General features: G+C 43.6%; 1 protein-coding gene across 1 annotated transcript in view; it reads left to right on the top strand.

Annotated features, from left to right (window-relative positions):
* The window catches only part of LOC125438020 (solute carrier family 2, facilitated glucose transporter member 9-like), a 32,671-nt gene extending 17,390 nt beyond the window's left edge, over positions 1–15,281 (top strand). The window contains exons 5-12 of the mRNA XM_048506154.1: positions 2,156–2,301; positions 2,920–3,052; positions 5,207–5,394; positions 6,001–6,111; positions 9,398–9,499; positions 10,455–10,530; positions 13,158–13,285; positions 14,369–15,281. Of these exons, the coding sequence (XP_048362111.1) occupies positions 2,156–2,301; positions 2,920–3,052; positions 5,207–5,394; positions 6,001–6,111; positions 9,398–9,499; positions 10,455–10,530; positions 13,158–13,285; positions 14,369–14,599 (1,115 nt within the window). The 3' untranslated portion in view covers positions 14,600–15,281. The remainder of the gene's footprint in view (positions 1–2,155; positions 2,302–2,919; positions 3,053–5,206; positions 5,395–6,000; positions 6,112–9,397; positions 9,500–10,454; positions 10,531–13,157; positions 13,286–14,368) is intronic.
* Positions 15,282–17,236: the final 1,955 nt, after the last annotated feature.

Below are 17,236 nucleotides of genomic sequence, written 5' to 3' on the forward strand. Positions count from 1 at the left end.
TTTATAATCCAAAACTTAACATGGAGTCCAAAGCTGAAAATATTAGAACCTCTCTAAGAGATGTTGAAAATACTGAGAGCCATTTATCACATAAAAAAGGAAGATTGCTCTCCCTCCAGTTGTGTTTATGATTGGCATGCAAAGTTAGCCAACAGAAGTATGGACTCAGTGAGACAACTTACAAAAGTTTTAAAACTATGGTTTATAAAACTATGGTTTAAAACTAACTGAATGTAACAAAAGTACTATCGTTGTTGTTGCAAGCTGTCATGAGCCTGGTTATGGCCAGGGAAGAGCGGGGTAGAAATATAATTTAAAATGAAAAATAAAAAATTTGTCAAAACCCACTTCTTACAGGGACCCAAATAAGAGCACGTATTCGACCTGCACTTCACCAGCTGCATTGGTCATCAGTTGAATTCCAGATCATTTTCAAGGTTTTGGTGTCAACTTTTAAGGCCTTGAGTGGTCTGGGATCATCATATCTGCAGGGACCACCTCTCCCCCTATAGCCCTTGGAGGGCATTCTGTTCCTCTGGAAATTACCTCCTAGTGATCCCTGGCCCCAAAAATATCTAGCTGGCCCTGGCCTGGTGAAACTCCCTGTTATCTAAGAACAGGGCTCTGGGGGATCTAGTTCAGCTTCACAGGGCCTATGAGACACAGAAGTTCCACCGGACCTATGGTTGAGGCAGCAGCAGTTTTCCAACTAGCTGCCCTCCCAATGCACTCTTCCTTCTGATATGACTGAAAATGGTAAAGGGATAGGACAGATGGATTCTTAGACTGTAAGTGAATTTTTAATATTCCCCAGTTGGTAATATAAACTTATTGAACAGATGTTGGCACCATAGGAACTATAGGAATTTTAGATTACTATTACTAGATTTTTATTATTACATGTTTTGCAAATGTTGCTTTGTTGATGATTTTATCGTGGGGTGCATGCGTATGATGTTTCCTGAATGCTGTTAGCCACCCTGAACCTGGCCTTTGAGCTGAGAAAGGGTGGGATATGAAGTTTAATTAGTAAAAAAAATACTTGGGGGGGGGGGATTGTGTGTAGGATCCCCACTCCCAACATGCAAGCTTCCTACTGAAGGGGTATAACACAGAAATAGATTTACTTTCTCGTTTCTTGAGAGCATCCAGATTGATTCTTTGCCCCTTGGCTACAGATTATCAGACAACAAGGTGGTTATGCTAAAAACACATTTTATCACACGTCACTGTTCTGTATGTCTGTGGAAAGGGGTTTGTACAAAAGTTTGCACTCCGTTGCAAGCATACACACTGTTCCATGATTGTCTGGGGAGGTGTGTCATGGTATCCCAGGCCATTGTTCAAAACCCAATCCCAATTTCATTTATTCAGCCATTTTCCCTTACAGGTAATCTGTGCATTTGCACCCATTCATCTTGTGGTTTTATCTCGGACTTTTTCATTATCCTATCACAGGCATTTCCCCCCCTTTAAACTGCACCAGGCTGATGAGGTAGAAGTTCAAATATAGCTTTTATTAAGGAAACCAATCCAACTCCACAGTTCGGGTAGGTAGAAGTTCAGAGAAAGTGTGGAGATTGATGCTAAGAGGATAAGAGTTGAATGTGAAATAAAGTGAATGTGGCAAGTTTCCTGGGCTTGCCTGGATCTTTTGTAGCATGGCCACCTTCTTGGGCCCTCCTTCCTTCTCTTTCCTATACTTTGGACTGAAACTTTGTTCCTCTCAGGTGGTCAGATAATGTTTAGTCACTGAAAATTCCCTCTTTAGGTCATTGCTGCCCCTTTTACTGATGAAACTCTATGATTTTCAGAAAGTTCTGGTTTTTAATCCAGGAGTTGACCTCTGGGCTAGAAAATGTTCTTCTGTATTAAATGTCAATTCTTTTCTCGTTAATGCATTTTCTGAATTAGGATGTTGCTTGAGAAATGTCACTTCATACAACCCTTGTACCGCAACCTTGTATGGTGTCTGCTTTAAAATTAGTTTGTTTAGTTACTCATAAACATAATTAGCTCATGTTTAGCTGAAGCTCTGAGGCTGCCGGGTGTGTATTGTCTTGGCCTTGTAGAACCCTTTCCCCTCCTTTGTATCATCTCTGCTGAATTGCCGTTGGTCCTCTTCCCACCTGCCCTCCTTTTCTCTTCCCTTCAGGGATCTGTCTCAGTGTTGTGCCCATGTACCTGGGAGAAATTGCCCCTAAGAATCTGCGTGGCTTCTTGGGCCTCGTGCCAAGCATCTTCATCTGCTTAGGAGTCTTCTCTGCACAAGTCTTGGGCCTTCCAGAGCTGCTTGGGGAAGTGAGTGCCTCTTATCCCACACTGAATGGCTTCGGCACATTGATCCTAGTGCCATGTTAGCAGTCCCAACCTAGTTACTGTCAGAAAGTAAACATAGGAAAGGATGAGAGGGAAGCATTTGTCATTATTTAGACTCTCAGTATGTGGTCTACGTCAAGGTCCAAGCCCAGGGACAATTTACTGTGGCCCAGAGATCTGGGGGCAGTCCAGTATTATGCTAAACCCAATATTATGCTATGCTCTGTTGACATCATTTCAAAACAAAATATTTTGTGATTAGTTATACCGTTGCACGGACTCTGCTGGGAAGTGGAGGAACTCTAGCACTGTTTCACATCAGGCTTGGAGAAAGAATATTTGGCTTTGGTTCCATTCCAGTCACTTATTTCATTCTGCGTATGAACCCCTTGCAGTAATGCTGTAGATCATCCTCTTCTTTGCATTTAGAATGGTGGCCCTTAACATTCCCTGTAGTCCAGCCCTCAGGAGTAGCCTTCCCAAGATATTCAGGGGATGAGAGAAGAAAAGCAGGAGGAAAGAGAGAGGAAGACAAAGAGGTGAAAGAAATGTGTATTGCATGTCATCCTTGCCTCTTGGGAAACTCTTTTTCCTTCTTAGGACCCTTACTGGCCTCTCTTCCTCTCAGTGGTGGTCGTTCCTGCCTTCCTGCAGTTCTTTCTGCTTCATTGGTTCCCAGATAGCCCCCGCTATCTGCTTATTGAGAAGGACAATATCCATGGGGCAACTGAAGGTGAGTGGAACGAGTCCTGCTACCTGCCCGCAGCAGGGATTCTGTACTGAGACACACCTGTACTAGCCAGACCTAGATCTGGGGGGAAGTGGGACCCTACCTTCCCCTACTCATGCTATACTTGATAAGACTAAACATTCAGGTAGTGAGTCCTGCTTGCTTCATTTAAGCAGTTTGGGATACAGCATGAGAGGCACCATGAACGGCAGTGTAGGGAGAGGAGGAGCAGCCTAGGAGCAAGGCAGATTCTGAGCCAGCACATCTCCCCTTCAGTATAATTTTTACCCCTTTAGAATTATTTAAATGGAGAGGAGAAGTTCTGTTTGTTCCAAGGACTACAATTCTCCTGTTTACAAGGTAGAATGTGAGCTCTTAAGCCTCCATCTTTTTCTGAAGAGGTTCTGATGATGCCCAAGTCACCATGTCAAAGATTTGTTAGCAAATTGTAGCTGGGAGTAATAAGGTGGGCAACACTTAAATTAAGGGCATGGCAATCTCTCCCACCTTCTCCTCACTTTGCAGCCCACCGATACACAGCGGAATGAGCCACATCTTGCCATGATTAGAGTGTCAGACTAAGATTTGCGTGCCCCAGGTTCAAACCCTGCTTGGAGTGACTTTATTCAGTCTTTCTCACTCAGCCTAAACTACTTTACAGAGTGGTTGAGGAAAAAAAGTTTAGATTTATACCCCACTTTTCTCTCCTGTGAAGAGTCTCAAAGCAGCTTACAAACTCCTTCCCTTCCTCTCCTCGCAACAGACACTTGTTAGGTAGGGGGCTGAGAAAGTTCAGAGAAAGCAGTGGTTAGCCCAAGGTCACCCAGCAAGCTTCATGTGTAGGAGTGGGAAGAACAAATCCAGTTCACCAGATTGATGTTGACTGCTCATGTGGAGGAGGGGGGAATTAAAATTTGGTTCTCCCCTTTAGAGTCCACCTGCTCTTAGCCACTACACTACTCTGGCTCTCCAACGTGCCGATAAAGTGGAGGAGAAGAAAATGATGTTGATTTGCTTTCCATTATGGAGAAAATATACAAATAAACAAATACATCAAACTATTCCCATCAGTTAGCAGAATAGTGTTTTGACCTTTTTTACACCCTATTGACCTTTAAATATTCAGGCCCATTTGTGTGCCATTTTATTATGCCACCTAACGATCTTTGTCTTTGTTCAAAATACACCAGGGTTAATTTCACAGAATGAAAATGTATTGAGATGTGTTGTGTTCTTTTTTATTTGTTAGTCAGTGCACTCATGTGCTAAAGTCCTCTAAACTTAGAAGAATAGTAGCTTTTAGATGGCAGTATGAAAGATCCTTGGTCTTTTATGTCGGTATGCTAATCAGATAAAAGCCCTCATATTAAGGACAGCATTTAGAGGCATTTGTACTTGTACTACCGTGTTTCCCAAAAAATAAGACCTACCCTGAAAATAAGCCCTATCATGATTTTTCAGGATTTTTGAAGGAGGCTTAAAATAAGCCCTACTCCAAAAATAAGCCCTACCAGTAGTTACAGATCAGGATGGTGTGATCCAGCAGGGTGCTCTCTGCCAATGAGGATGCAGCTTGCATCACACGTGACAGGGAAGCAACAGGGCTGCCAAGAGCCCATCTTAATGAATTGTGAAGGTGCCGTATTTCCCCTAAAATAAGCCCTACCCTGAAAATAAGACCTAATGCATTTTTGGTGCAAAAATTAATATAAGACCCAGTCTTATTTTGGGGGAAATATGGCACCTTCACAATTTGTTAAGGCGGGCTCTCGACAGCCCTGTTGCTTCCCCGTCACGTGTGATGCAAGCTGCATCCTCATTGGCTTGAAAGAATCATTGTACCTTTCTTCTGCCCTCCTCTAGTTCAGATTGACCTCTCTAATCCCAGTGCCCACCATTCTCCCAAGGATGGTCCTGGGACTGAAAGTGGTCATGATGACATTTGCAGATGTAGCAGTAAGTGTGCATGAGTGCAGGTATACATAGAATAACATATAAATCCATATTAGTTGTAAGCTCCAAAATCAGTGACAGTAAGAATGTAGAGTGCTTATTCCTTTCAACTTGATCTGTTTTGGCATTGGCTAGCAAATTTGGGGCTACTAGTTTGCCATTACACTGCTGTCCTTCCTTACCCCATTCACCTTACTTCCACAGCCCTGCGCTGCTTCCTTGGCAAATACGATGTTGAGAGTGTAATTGAAGAGATGCGAGAAGAGCAGCGCTCCCTTGCCTCTGTGAAGACGGTGTCTGTGTGGCATCTGCTGACAGACCGCTCTGTGCGATGGCAGGTCATCTCTGTTGTGGTGATCAACATGGGCATGCAGCTTTCAGGAATTGATGCTGTAAGAGTTTGCAGGGTTAAAACTCTCAGGACACTTAATACATCCACCATGTCTTCCCATTGTCCCTCTCTTCTGTCTTCTATATCTTCACATTCAGCGCGTTCTTTACATGTCCCTTTTGTCATACTTGTACCAGTAGCCCTATTACACATCCATCTACAACATCTCTGCTAACTGGAGCTGAATAAAACTGAGTCACCGAAGACATGAATCACAACTGGGGACATTTACCCACCACTGAATTATTCTTTCTCCTTTATGTGATGTGCTAAAAGTGATGTCATTTCATTAAGCCCATGTCATGTAGATAATTATTCCCATTTTACAAATGGGGTACAGAGCAACACTATCTTGTTTAGGGCTACTCAATTCCTCCCAATTATGTTTAGTAGGGGTTTTTTGGTGTGTTTAAGGATTAACCGAAATTGTATAGGGGAGTTTATACATGTGTGTATATAGCCAAACTCCTGCCTCCCTGGATGCCTAGAATAATAGTTCCCAGGATGGACATGCCATTTCCGTGCAAGCAAGCAAAAGTAAAATTGCCAAACCAGAATATAAACCGAGTCTGCTCGAGCTCATGTCTTTTCTCCTCTTCCTGAGCAGATTTGGTTTTACACAAATGTCATTTTTGAGAATGCTGGCATCCCTGATCCGGAGATTCCCTACACCACAGTGGGCACTGGAGCCATTGAGGTTGTTGCTGGCTTGATAGGGGTAAGTATGGAACATTCTGGGTTGGGTGTTGCTTGCCATTGCAGTGACACAGTTTTAGTGCTACTCTTTTGCCATTGTTAATAAGCTTGTATGTCCTTTTTATAGTGAGCTGGGACAAGGGAGTGCATAATTTTTCTTTGTGTTTTTCAGATTTGTGTTTATCAGACCCTAAAATTTTTGGAAAAGCATAAAAAAGCTGGATACCCATCCCAGTAAATGGGGGTTTTTAGGTCTGTGTGCGGGGTGTTTTTTTCTGCTCCATGGGCCTTGGAAAAAGCTTTCTGGCTATATCTGAATAGTGGGGTGGGGGGGTAGGGGTGTTACCTAAATGCATAGCCCTAGCTGGGACATTAATCTTTCTCCTTAACACCAGGCCCTCTCCAATTTTTAGGGGACGACCTTAGCAAGCAGAGATTACTCTCTATGAAAGAAAAGATCCACAATTGGGTGAGGCTGTATTGTTGCCTCTCTCGTTTTAGGTACAATGTACATCCCTGCCTGCCAATTTTAAGGGAAAGATTGCTGGACTGGGTAAACAGATGGGGCGGCCAGCTCTTGGTTGGGAAATACCTTTAGGGTGAAGCCTGAGGAAGGGAGAGACTTCAATGGGGTATAATGCCATAGAACCCACTTTCCAAAGTAGCCATTTTCTCCAGCTAACACCTGGAGATATCAGTAACCGTAAAATCTCTCTGAGTTTGTAGTCTAGAGTGACCTCCACTGGCTGCACAGGGTCAATGCCAAATAGGGGAATGATGAAAGCTCAGCTGGTATAGAAGAGAGCCCTGGATGACAGCCAAAGATGCTCAGGGGATTTAGGAGGGGAATCTATGGGAGCATTTCAAGGGGATCAAAAAAGGGAAGAAATGTATTGAGTTCAAGGTGAGACTGATAGATGGCAAATCAGGAATGGTTAAGTAAGGGTGTGAGAGCCAGTGTGGTTAAGATGTTGGACAAAGACATAGGAAACTCAGGTTCAAATCCCCACTTGCATCATGGAAGCTTTTTGTGTGACCTTGAGTCTGTCACACCCTCTCAGCCCTGACCCTGGCTAGCTAGTATTTTGATGCGAGACTTTCAAGGAATATCAGGGTTGTGACATAAGAACGTAAGAACGAGCCTGCTGGATCAGACCAGAGTCCATCTAGTCCAGCACTCTGCTACTTGCAGTGGCCCACCAGGTGCCCTTGGAAGGAGGCAATTGTAAACCACCTCTGAGCGGCTGTTGCTTTGAAAGCCTTATGGGATTGCAATGTCAGCTGTAACTAGTTGAAGAAAAAAAGGGGGGTGCATGGCAAGTACGCTCGGAGGGCAGCAGCACAAAGGGAATGGAAGGGGGGGCATGCCCCCAGCATCAGCTTTGCCTGTGAGAACTAAGTCAGATCTTCCACTCTGAAGCATGAATGGATCCTCTTGCCATTGTGTGGTCCTAGTAGAGAACACTTTCAGGCACTCATTCTCAGCTCTTCTCTCGTCTTGTCCAGCACTGCAGCCAGCAGACAGCGAGCACGTCTCACTAACTTGGCCTCCTCATTTATCAGGGGGGCTGGAAAGAGAGATCCTCTAGCTGTCTCTTATTCTCCACTGGCAGAGGGGAGGAGTGGAGAAGGTGGCAAGCAGGATCAACTGCGGAGCGAAGCCCCGTTCCGTAGGTTTCCTCCTTAAATGGGAACGTTTGAATTAGCCCTTGAATTAGCCAATGTTTAAGAAAAAATTGAGTGTTGGGGTGGCTGATGGGCAAATGTGTATGATGGCACCAGGGGCTCAATAGATATTGCAGGACCAGTCTTCACATATTCTCATAAACTCAGCAGTCTAATGATAGTGCAGCCAATCAGACTTTTTTTTGCTCCTGGGAGTCTCATAGACACTTAATTATATGCATTACCCTTGTCATTGAGAGGAAGAAGGGTAATCAATGGCGTCTCCTCTCTACAGAGAGTGACTTGTCAGTAGTACTGAAGGACAGAAATATTTTATTGAGTAAACAGCTCACTTCCTGCTATAGCAGGGGTAGGGAACCTGCGGCTCTCCAGATGTTCAGGAACTACAATTCCCATCAGCCTCTGTCAGCATGGCCAATTGGCCATGCTGGTAGGGGCTGATGGGAATTGTAGTTCCTGAACATCTGGAGAGCCGCAGGTTCCCTACCCCTGTGCTATAGGAAGAAATCTGTAACACTGATTTGCCTTGGAAAGTGATTCAAAAGGGCTCTTCTGACTATTGTTAATAGCCTATAAATTTGCATGGAGCAGATTGGTAGAACAAGGGCTTCTGAGGGGCACAGGAGTCCCTGTCAAAGGCAGATAATCTGAAGTACAGGGTCGCTGGTCACATCAGCAGGCTTTTTGCTGCTGAAGTTACACCAGAGGAACGAACTAGTCCTGTGCCTAATACAGCTCGACGTTATCTTTTTGTACTTGAGGTGTTACACGCAGCTCTGTTGCAGCCTCTCTGATTCCAAATCTCAGCACAGCTGAGGCCGGTTTTCAGCCAGGTATCACCCAGGGCTGTTCAAGTATCAGACCTGAGTCTCCTGCTATTACACAAATGCACAACTTCCCCGCCCACCAACCGCCTTTGCTGCCCATCAGCAATGCCTAACTCTAGGAAGCTCATCGCTCCATCAGCCTGATTGCTCCTAAGTGCCAACAAAAACAGCCCCCAATGGATGCACTGAGGTTGGTTATAAAATTACAGGCATTTGTTCTGCTGTCAGCAGCTTTCCTGCTTTGGCTTCCTTCTGGCAGCTCCTTTCACCCCGTCTTGGCAATTTCAGGCTCCTTGATCCCAGCACATCCCCTCCCTTCCCCCACCAGACCTAATCCCCTCCTATAACTGGAGCAGAGCCTGGGTCCTTCCTCCCAGGACACAGCCAGAGTGCTGGACACCATTCCTCTTCCATAAATAGATTCACACATTACTGTGTCTGAGCCTCCTCACTATCAGCTTTAATCAAGCAGGCCCAGTTTCTTCTCTCAGATTATGAATCTAACTTTTCTGGTTTATTACACCACTTGCATTTAATGTGCCATAGCTCAGGCCCTTCACCACACAAGAAACAAGACCAAAGGGTGCTGCATTCTTAGGACCTAACCCATTCAATCTTGGAGTGCATAATTCAGGCGAGCTGATGTTTCTATTATTCCCCCACTGGATTCTACTCTCCTTCTTGGTCTGAAATTGAAGTCCTGGATTTCTACAATCAATATTGTAGCCCCCATGGACAAGCAGAAGGATATATACACACAAAATACTAATGTGGTTAAATCTTCATTTTTTAAAGTGTTTCACCATTGAGAAGTTGGGGCGCCGGCCTCTCATCATCACTGGATTTGTCTTCATGGGTATCTGCTGCTCAGTCATTACCATGTCATTGGTGCTGCAGGTATGAACATCCTCTTAGCTATGGCTATACCCAGAGCACAGGCAGGTAACAGAATCCCTGCCAGTCACCTCCCTTCTACCACAAGATATGATTTGATGATCTTCACTAGCCTTTTCCTGTCCTCTATACAGCTCTTCATGGAGAGGTTCTCTTCCCCTCTTGAAGCTAAAATGTACACATGAAGATATTTCGTTCCCTATCAAATGCAGATGAATTTAATGCACAGTAACACAACTCTGTGTGTGTGTGTGTGTGTCTGTGTGTGTGTGTGAGAGAGAGAGAGAGAGAGAGAGAGGCCAAGCTACGTACAGAAAAAGAAAGAGGATCAACTCCAGAGATGTTAGGAACAAAGTCCAGCTTTCGACTAAGTGATAGCTGGTTTGAATAGAGTTGCCTACTGGATTGGGCACTTTCTCAGGCTAAGTTTTCAAGATTTAACATACTCCTAATATTCCTAAAAACTTTCACCAGGAGCTTTGTTGCTAATATTCCTGTTTTAAAATGTAAACTACTGTTGGATTCTCTGATTTTTGAAATGTTGATGTTTGACCATTTAATCTGCATTTATTCTACTGTAATGATTTCATTGTGATTGTATTTAAGATGCTGTATGCTGCTTTGAATGTTAGGAAACAGTGGGACACTAGCATTTTAAATAAATAATGTATGTGATATCCTTCTTGAAATGCATGAATCATGCAGCTGAATGGTGGGTATCAGAGAGGTACAAAGAAGCTCAGAGCTAAGCAAGCAGCTGTGGATCAGAATGTTGGAGCTAAGATATCCAGTGAAACAGGAATAGGATAGCTTGTAATGTGCAGGCTGGAACTCCGTTTGTCAATGGAGCTGTTGCATACAGACTTGGCTGGGACAGTGGTGGAATTTGACAGCAGGAGAAAAATAATCCACTAGCACTTCTGCTAACTATTTTGCTGAATGTCTATTCTTCTTGCAGACTTCAGTGTCTTGGATGCGCTATGTCAGTGTGGCATGTGTCATTGGGATCATCGCGGGATTCTGCATGGGACCAGGTAAGTCCCTGGTGCCTAGTAGAAATATCCAAGGAACAACAGTATGGCAAGTCTACCACTGAAGTCTGTGGGGCACCAGCAGAACTACTGGGGCGGGGAAAGACATCAGACTGAAGGCCATCAGCCAAGCTAATGCTGAGGATCCAGAGGCGAAGCTCCAAGGGGGCGGGGGGAGGCGCGATGCACCAGACACGCACCCTTGTGGGGGTGTGGCAAGGGCGTTCCGGGGGTGTGGCGGAGGCATTCTGGGGGCATGGCGGGGGTGTTCCAGGCAGGGCGAGGGCATTACGGGGCGGGACAGGGGCGAAAGACGTGCCAGTGCACTGGGCGCTTCTTCCCCTTGCTACACCTCTGTGAGGATCTCAAGAGCAGGATTATGTCTGCAGGGACAAATGGTGAGAACTAAGTCTTGGGATTCCAGTTAATTTGGGCTGTGAAGAAGAGAATCTGTGCCTAGGAAGTGAATGGTGAGGAACTTTCTTTTTGTGAATTGTCGTCTGTGAGTGCTTTACCCATATAGGCTTGGCTGAAGGTATGAAAAGTAGCCTTGGCTGTGGAATTTTGAGCTCTGAAAAGGTCATGGGTGGCAACACAATGGCAAGATGTGATTTATGTTTTGATATAGTTCTGTGGTGTCCTGTTACGCTTTAGAGGTGGTAGAATGTGGACTGTCACTTGACATCCCAAAGGCCCTGTGCCATCTTGCTGCGGATTGCAGTCAATTCCTTTGCTTGCTGCTAACAAAGGGGTGAAAACACAGCACTCTAAATATGATGGACGAGGCAGCTGCTGGTTTACCCAATTGATGTATTAATGCAGCCGCTAACAGATCCATAACTCATTGTCGGCCCAGAATTTATTCACTGTAATTACATCTTTAATTAGGATTTTAATGGCTCATTGTTCACAAACAATGATGAATCTGACTTTTAAAATAAAAATATCTCTCTTCCCACTTTGGGTGATCTGTGAGCAATGCTTGATCAGGGGTTCTCTTAACACTCCCTGAATGGATTTATATTAAAGTTTTTTTTAATTATTTGAGTGAGCAAGTGTATATACTCCTGAAAGGAAAAGATGGTGCTCGAACTGCCACAGTCTAAAGAGGCAAATCCTAGTATACAAGGACAGTTAGCATGGAATGGAAACGTTCCTGATCCAAAGGTTTTTGCTTCTCTGTATAAGCAAAAAAACTCCAATTACCAGAATACTGCATTACTAAAAGTACAAGGGAGACAAATCGGGGGGGGGGGGGGGGACCACGAACATTTTTGTGACCTTCTAAAAGTGCTTCTGTTTTCAATGATTTTTAAGCCCACCCATGGGCCTACTCCTAGACAGAGAGAAGGAAAAAGAAGGCCCATCCTGTGTCAACCCCTGACACAGGGAGAGAGGGAGAAGACTCATTGTGGGCCACACACCAGGGCTGGGGCACTGCTTACAGCTGCTGCTTGCTGTGGAAGACCCTGACACCATGGGCAGAGTGGCAACTGGGCTGGTTTCGCATTAGAGATCTCCCAGAATTACAACGAGTCTCCAGACTAGGGAGATCAGTTCCCTTAGAGATTACTTCTTTGGAGGGCAGAGTCTATGGAGTTAAACTCTGCTGAGGACCATCCCCCTCCCCAAACCCTGCTCTCCAGGCTCTGTCCTCCAAATCTCCATGTACTTTCCAACTCTGAGCTGTGAGCTTGCAACTCTACCTACCTCTGGTGCCCTGAGCAATCACCATGGTAGGCCTAATGGATGGGCTGGTCCTAAAACATTCATCTCAGTGTTCTTGTGTGTATCCAAATGTGCATATGAGTGTGGTTATTACAGTAATATTATAATACTGTCAGTGATACATTTGCTTGAATTCACTTGGTGACATGCATTCTGGCACAATAAGAACTGGGTCAGGATTTTAGACTGAGGGCAATGCAGTTTTGTTTGTTGTCACCATGTCACTATGTAGCCAGATCTAACTGGCTCCATCTAGCTCAGTTTTGTCTGCTCTGACCTTCAGTGGCTCTCTCTGGCTTGTGGCTTTCTCAATCCTTCCTACTTTAGATGCTTCAAAGCACGTGTTTTTCCACTGAGGCACAAGGCCTCCCTCCCCAACATGACACCTGACTGACTGGGATCAAGAGAGAGAACAAGCATAGGAATGTTTTTAAACATTAGTGCAAAAAAGCATTCATGGTGAATTAGCAACCCACTCCCTCCCAATAGATTCCAACATGCATGAAAAACAGAGCACAAAATTGAAGGTAGGAGTTAGGGAATGCTTTCTGTCCTCTTCAAAGGCTTTTTTCTGGAAAACATTCAAAATTTGGTGCAAATCTATTGAAGCATGCTTCTTTTTACAACTGCCATTTTAGTTTGTCTCTGAAGAAAACAGTGGTTTGTAAATAGCACCTCTTGTGCCAGCAAGAAAGGTGAGCTATAAACAAAAGCCATGAAATCTTTTTGGTAATTGCAGTGTTTTAGGAGCCTAAAATTTTAAATTGCCTCCTTCAATCGAAATTGAACCATCTCTAAAAGTCACTTGCAGGATCTAGCTTGGTCTCTCTACTGACAGCTTGGCCCTACCAGCAGGGTCCTTTAAAGCCCAGGTTGACCTAAGCAGCATCTTTCTCATGCAGCTGGGGTCCCCTTTTTGATGACAGCTGAACTCTTCAAGCAATCACACCGCCCATCTGCCTACATTGTGGGTGGGTCCCTCAACTGGCTCTCAAATTTCACCGTTGGATTTGTGTTTCCCTTCCTGCAGGTAATACGTGATGGCACTTTCAGGGGGTGGTGAGGTAAGGATCTGGGGACAGAGATTCTCATGTGAGAGTTCTTGGGTAGCACCAAAATGATCCAGAGTGCTGTATCTTCTGTCTGATCTAGAGCACACCAGCTACTGCACAGGGAGAGGAGAGCTTCATCCTTGTGAACTGAAATACAAACAAACAGATGGTTATAATAGGCACACTACAACTGTTGGTACTCGAGAAAACAGCCAGATTACAACGGAAGGAAACAGTGGTGGAGAAAAAACACTGAAATGGCTGTGTTTTTTTGAACTTCAGTTTATGTCTTATACTGAGGCTCCAAACGAGTGCAGGAGGACCAGTTAGTAATCTTCACATTACAATGAGAGAAAACTTGCAACAAGACTAGCATATTTTTTTCTGCCTTGCAGCAAGCAACCTTGCATCTTTTCCTCTTCCAATGTCGCCTTCCAGTGTTGCTTATCTGAGAGTAGATCCAGTTACCTTTCAAACATAGTGATTTCTGGACTTGAGGCAGTGAATATCATGTATAAAACTTGCCACCTGAAGTAGGACTGATTTGCCATTTGGTGCATTCTTGTGTCCTGGATTAGTCCTATACTGAAAGAGGAAAAAATCCAAGGTTGCTTGCTTCAGGGCAGGAAAAAGATACTGGTATTTCTCAGGGTAGAATTGCCCCTTTGGCTTTACCAGCTGTTTTCTCTGGGACCTTGCAGGTGTATTGACATCAATTGGGGGAGTTATCCATTTAAAACTTTCATATGGTCAGTGAAGGTGGAAACATGCTAATTTATTTCAGGGTTAAAACATGCTAATTTATTTATTTTGTGAGAGACTTTCTGGCTCCAAAATTTAGAGCTATGTCAAACCCTCTGCTTATGAGTCACTGTTAGTGAGGAATGCATCAAGAGTCTGCGATGGTTAGAAATAGTAATCAGGTCTGAGTGCCCTAAATACTTAGAATGCTGGTAGTTGCTTCCTGTTTCGTTGGAGAAAGTCAATGTATTACAGGACTGGGAAAGGCCTGTGTGTATTTACCTCTGATTGTCCTGACCCCACTTTGTTTCTATCTCCAGATGTCAGCTGGTGCCTTCTGCTATTTGGTCTTCTGTGCCATCTGCCTTCTGGTTGCTTTGTATGTTTATTTAATTATCCCGGAAACCAAAAACAAGACATTTATGGAAATCAGCCACATCTTTGCCTCTCGCCGCTCTTTCTGCTCTAGGTTGCCTGAATCTGTCAAGATGGTCATGTTCAATCGCTATGGTGCCCTGGAAAACAGCTCCCTGGAGTACTCTAGTTCTTGATGCCACCCAGCATGATGCTCTTCCATTTGCACTTTCAGGAGATGGTTGTCCATCCTTTTGAGAAGTCCTGGTTTTCTGCCACTGAGAAAAAGGAGATGAAATCTCATACCGATTATCTTCCTTGGGTGCCTTTCTTCCTACCTGGGTCAACAATACAAAAGGAAAGAATTTGGGAAGAAGTCTCTGGCTCAAATCTAGAGCGGCTTCCCCCGCTCCCAGCATTTTTCTTTTCCTGGGAGCTAGAAATCAAAAGAGCTAGGTGACAAGCCATTTCCTGGAAACTGATGTAAACAGACTTTCTAGAATGTCACAGATGGGATAGATCTTTCCTATTGAATTAAAATTTAGGACACTTTAGAAAGATATACTGATGAGCTTGCAGGTAATAGTTTGCTGGAGAATGTACCTAAAGCTGTTTACTAAACTTCTTTCAGAAAGCACATAAAAGAACTATTACAGAGGGCATTTCTTCATTTTATGTGTGCTTTCAGAGGTGCTGAAGTAGGTCTTTGGGTAAGAATCTTCTTGTTTTAGGTTTTATCTCTTTGGTGCATTGTGATTTTAATGATGTTCACTGTAAACTATCTTAAGCTTTGGAAAAGTGGACCAAATTTTAAATTGTTTAAAAGTGGAAAAGGCAGTGAGTGATTTTTCGCAAGCAGGGGCCTATTGGTCAATAAAAGTCTGGATGTACCATGGTTTATAATGCCTTATCATGGGCAAGTGGGACCCCTTTACACAAGCAAAAACTCACGTAGGTGTTTTCCCTTATCCATACCCCACATGGGTCTTCATTGTATGTTAAACCAGGTGGGGAAAACGTCTCTTCTACCATATTTTCCTCCTGAAGGTGCTTCCAAATGGTTGAGGTGGGTTTTCCAGGCTGTGTGGCCGTGGTCTGGTGGATCTTGCTCCTAACGTTTCGCCTGCATCTGTGGCTGGCACCTTCAGAGGTGTATCACAGAGGGAAGTCCGTTACACACTGTGTCTAGTGAGAATGAGAATGTTTTAGTTGGGTTTAAAATTGTCATGTCCCCGGGTGGGGAACCAACCATTGCTTCCAAATCATTGCTATTTGCAGGGTTCTGATTAGTAATAGTGGAGCACCCCCTCTTCAAATTGCAAGCAGCATTCTTGAACACTTGAAAAATCATTTATTTCCAAATTGTTCTAAATAGTATTGTAAATGTTTTATGGATGCACATGCCCCTTTCTCCCTCCTCTTTCACCATTTGCTCAATCTACTCAGCAGAGATAATATTTGGCATAAGAAGTGCATTCCTTAGTTGAGGGGGAAGCTGCGGTGGACTATAGCATTCTGTCTTTTCCCATTTTACCTGCATGACTTGTGTTAATTGGCATTTATTTAAGCATGGGCAACTGCAACCATTCCCTGAATGTTAGAAACTGCCTGATCCAAGAACATACTGTGTTCTATTTATATTTATTAAACTAGTTTATATTTATATTTATTAAACTAGTTTATATTTATATTTATTAAAATAGTTAAACCCTACTTTTCCCATTCAAAATAATGACTTACAGTAGGTTTGGACTCAAGTCTCTTGGAAGGTAATCACTTGAATTTCTGACCATTTTAAAACTTATTTTAAACTTAGTTAAACTGTCCTGGCGATCCTGCCTAAGGCAGCTTACAAAATAACATCATAAAACCATAACATTAAAATATATAAATTAAATTCCAGCATTAAAAAAGCTCAGCCAGACAATAAAAAATAAATAATGAAGCTGCTTAAAAATTTAACAATTTTCACATTAAAAGCCCACTATAAATTATTTTAAAAGATCAACCACTTAATTTTCCAAAAAAGGGTAAACAAAGACATTTTGCCCTGGTACCTACAGAGTCTTACATAGGCACCAGGCAAGCCTCAAAGGGAAGATCACTTCATAGATGAGGTGCCACTACTAAAAAAAGCCCTGCCTTTGGTTGCTATTCACCTCACATCTGGAGGCAGGGGCACCGAGAGCAGGTCTTGTGAAGGAGATCTTAACGGGCAGACTGGGGAGGAAGCAAATCCTAAGCAGATCTGAATATTGTTAGTGCTTTTGTAAGAGACTGCCAGGGAACTTTGAACTTAGGGTTGCTAACTCTGGGTTGGGCAATCATTTGATTTGGGGTAAAGCATGGGAAGGATGGCATTCAGGGAAGGGAAGGAGCACAGCATGGATGTGACGCCATAGTATCCATACTCTAAAGCTGCCATTTTCTCCAGGAAACCTGATCTCTGTAGTCTGCAAATCAGTAGTAATTCCAGGAAAGCTCAAAGTCCCACCTGCAGGTTGGCAACCCTACTTGAATTCCATTGGGGGAGACCGGCGGATATCAATGCAGAAAATAAAATCTCATCAATTTAAGTTTGATATTAACATTAGAGACTGATTGAAACACAAATTTAGCCTCCAAGGTGAAAACACTGACAGTTTGAGTACCAGCCTTGATATCTGTGACAGAAAACACGTTTTAGAAATCCATATAAGAAAAAAGTGGCTAGGTGTGGCAATTTGCAGTGGAAAACAGGGAAGGAGAAAGGATCTATCACCCCTCTCCCTCCTTCTCTGCTTCATGTTACCCTAGCTCCTTATTGTTAGAGTTGTTTTGTTATTTTGTTACAG

This window comes from Sphaerodactylus townsendi, linkage group LG08, assembly GCF_021028975.2.
Source record: "Sphaerodactylus townsendi isolate TG3544 linkage group LG08, MPM_Stown_v2.3, whole genome shotgun sequence".
NCBI lineage: Eukaryota > Metazoa > Chordata > Lepidosauria > Squamata > Sphaerodactylidae > Sphaerodactylus > Sphaerodactylus townsendi.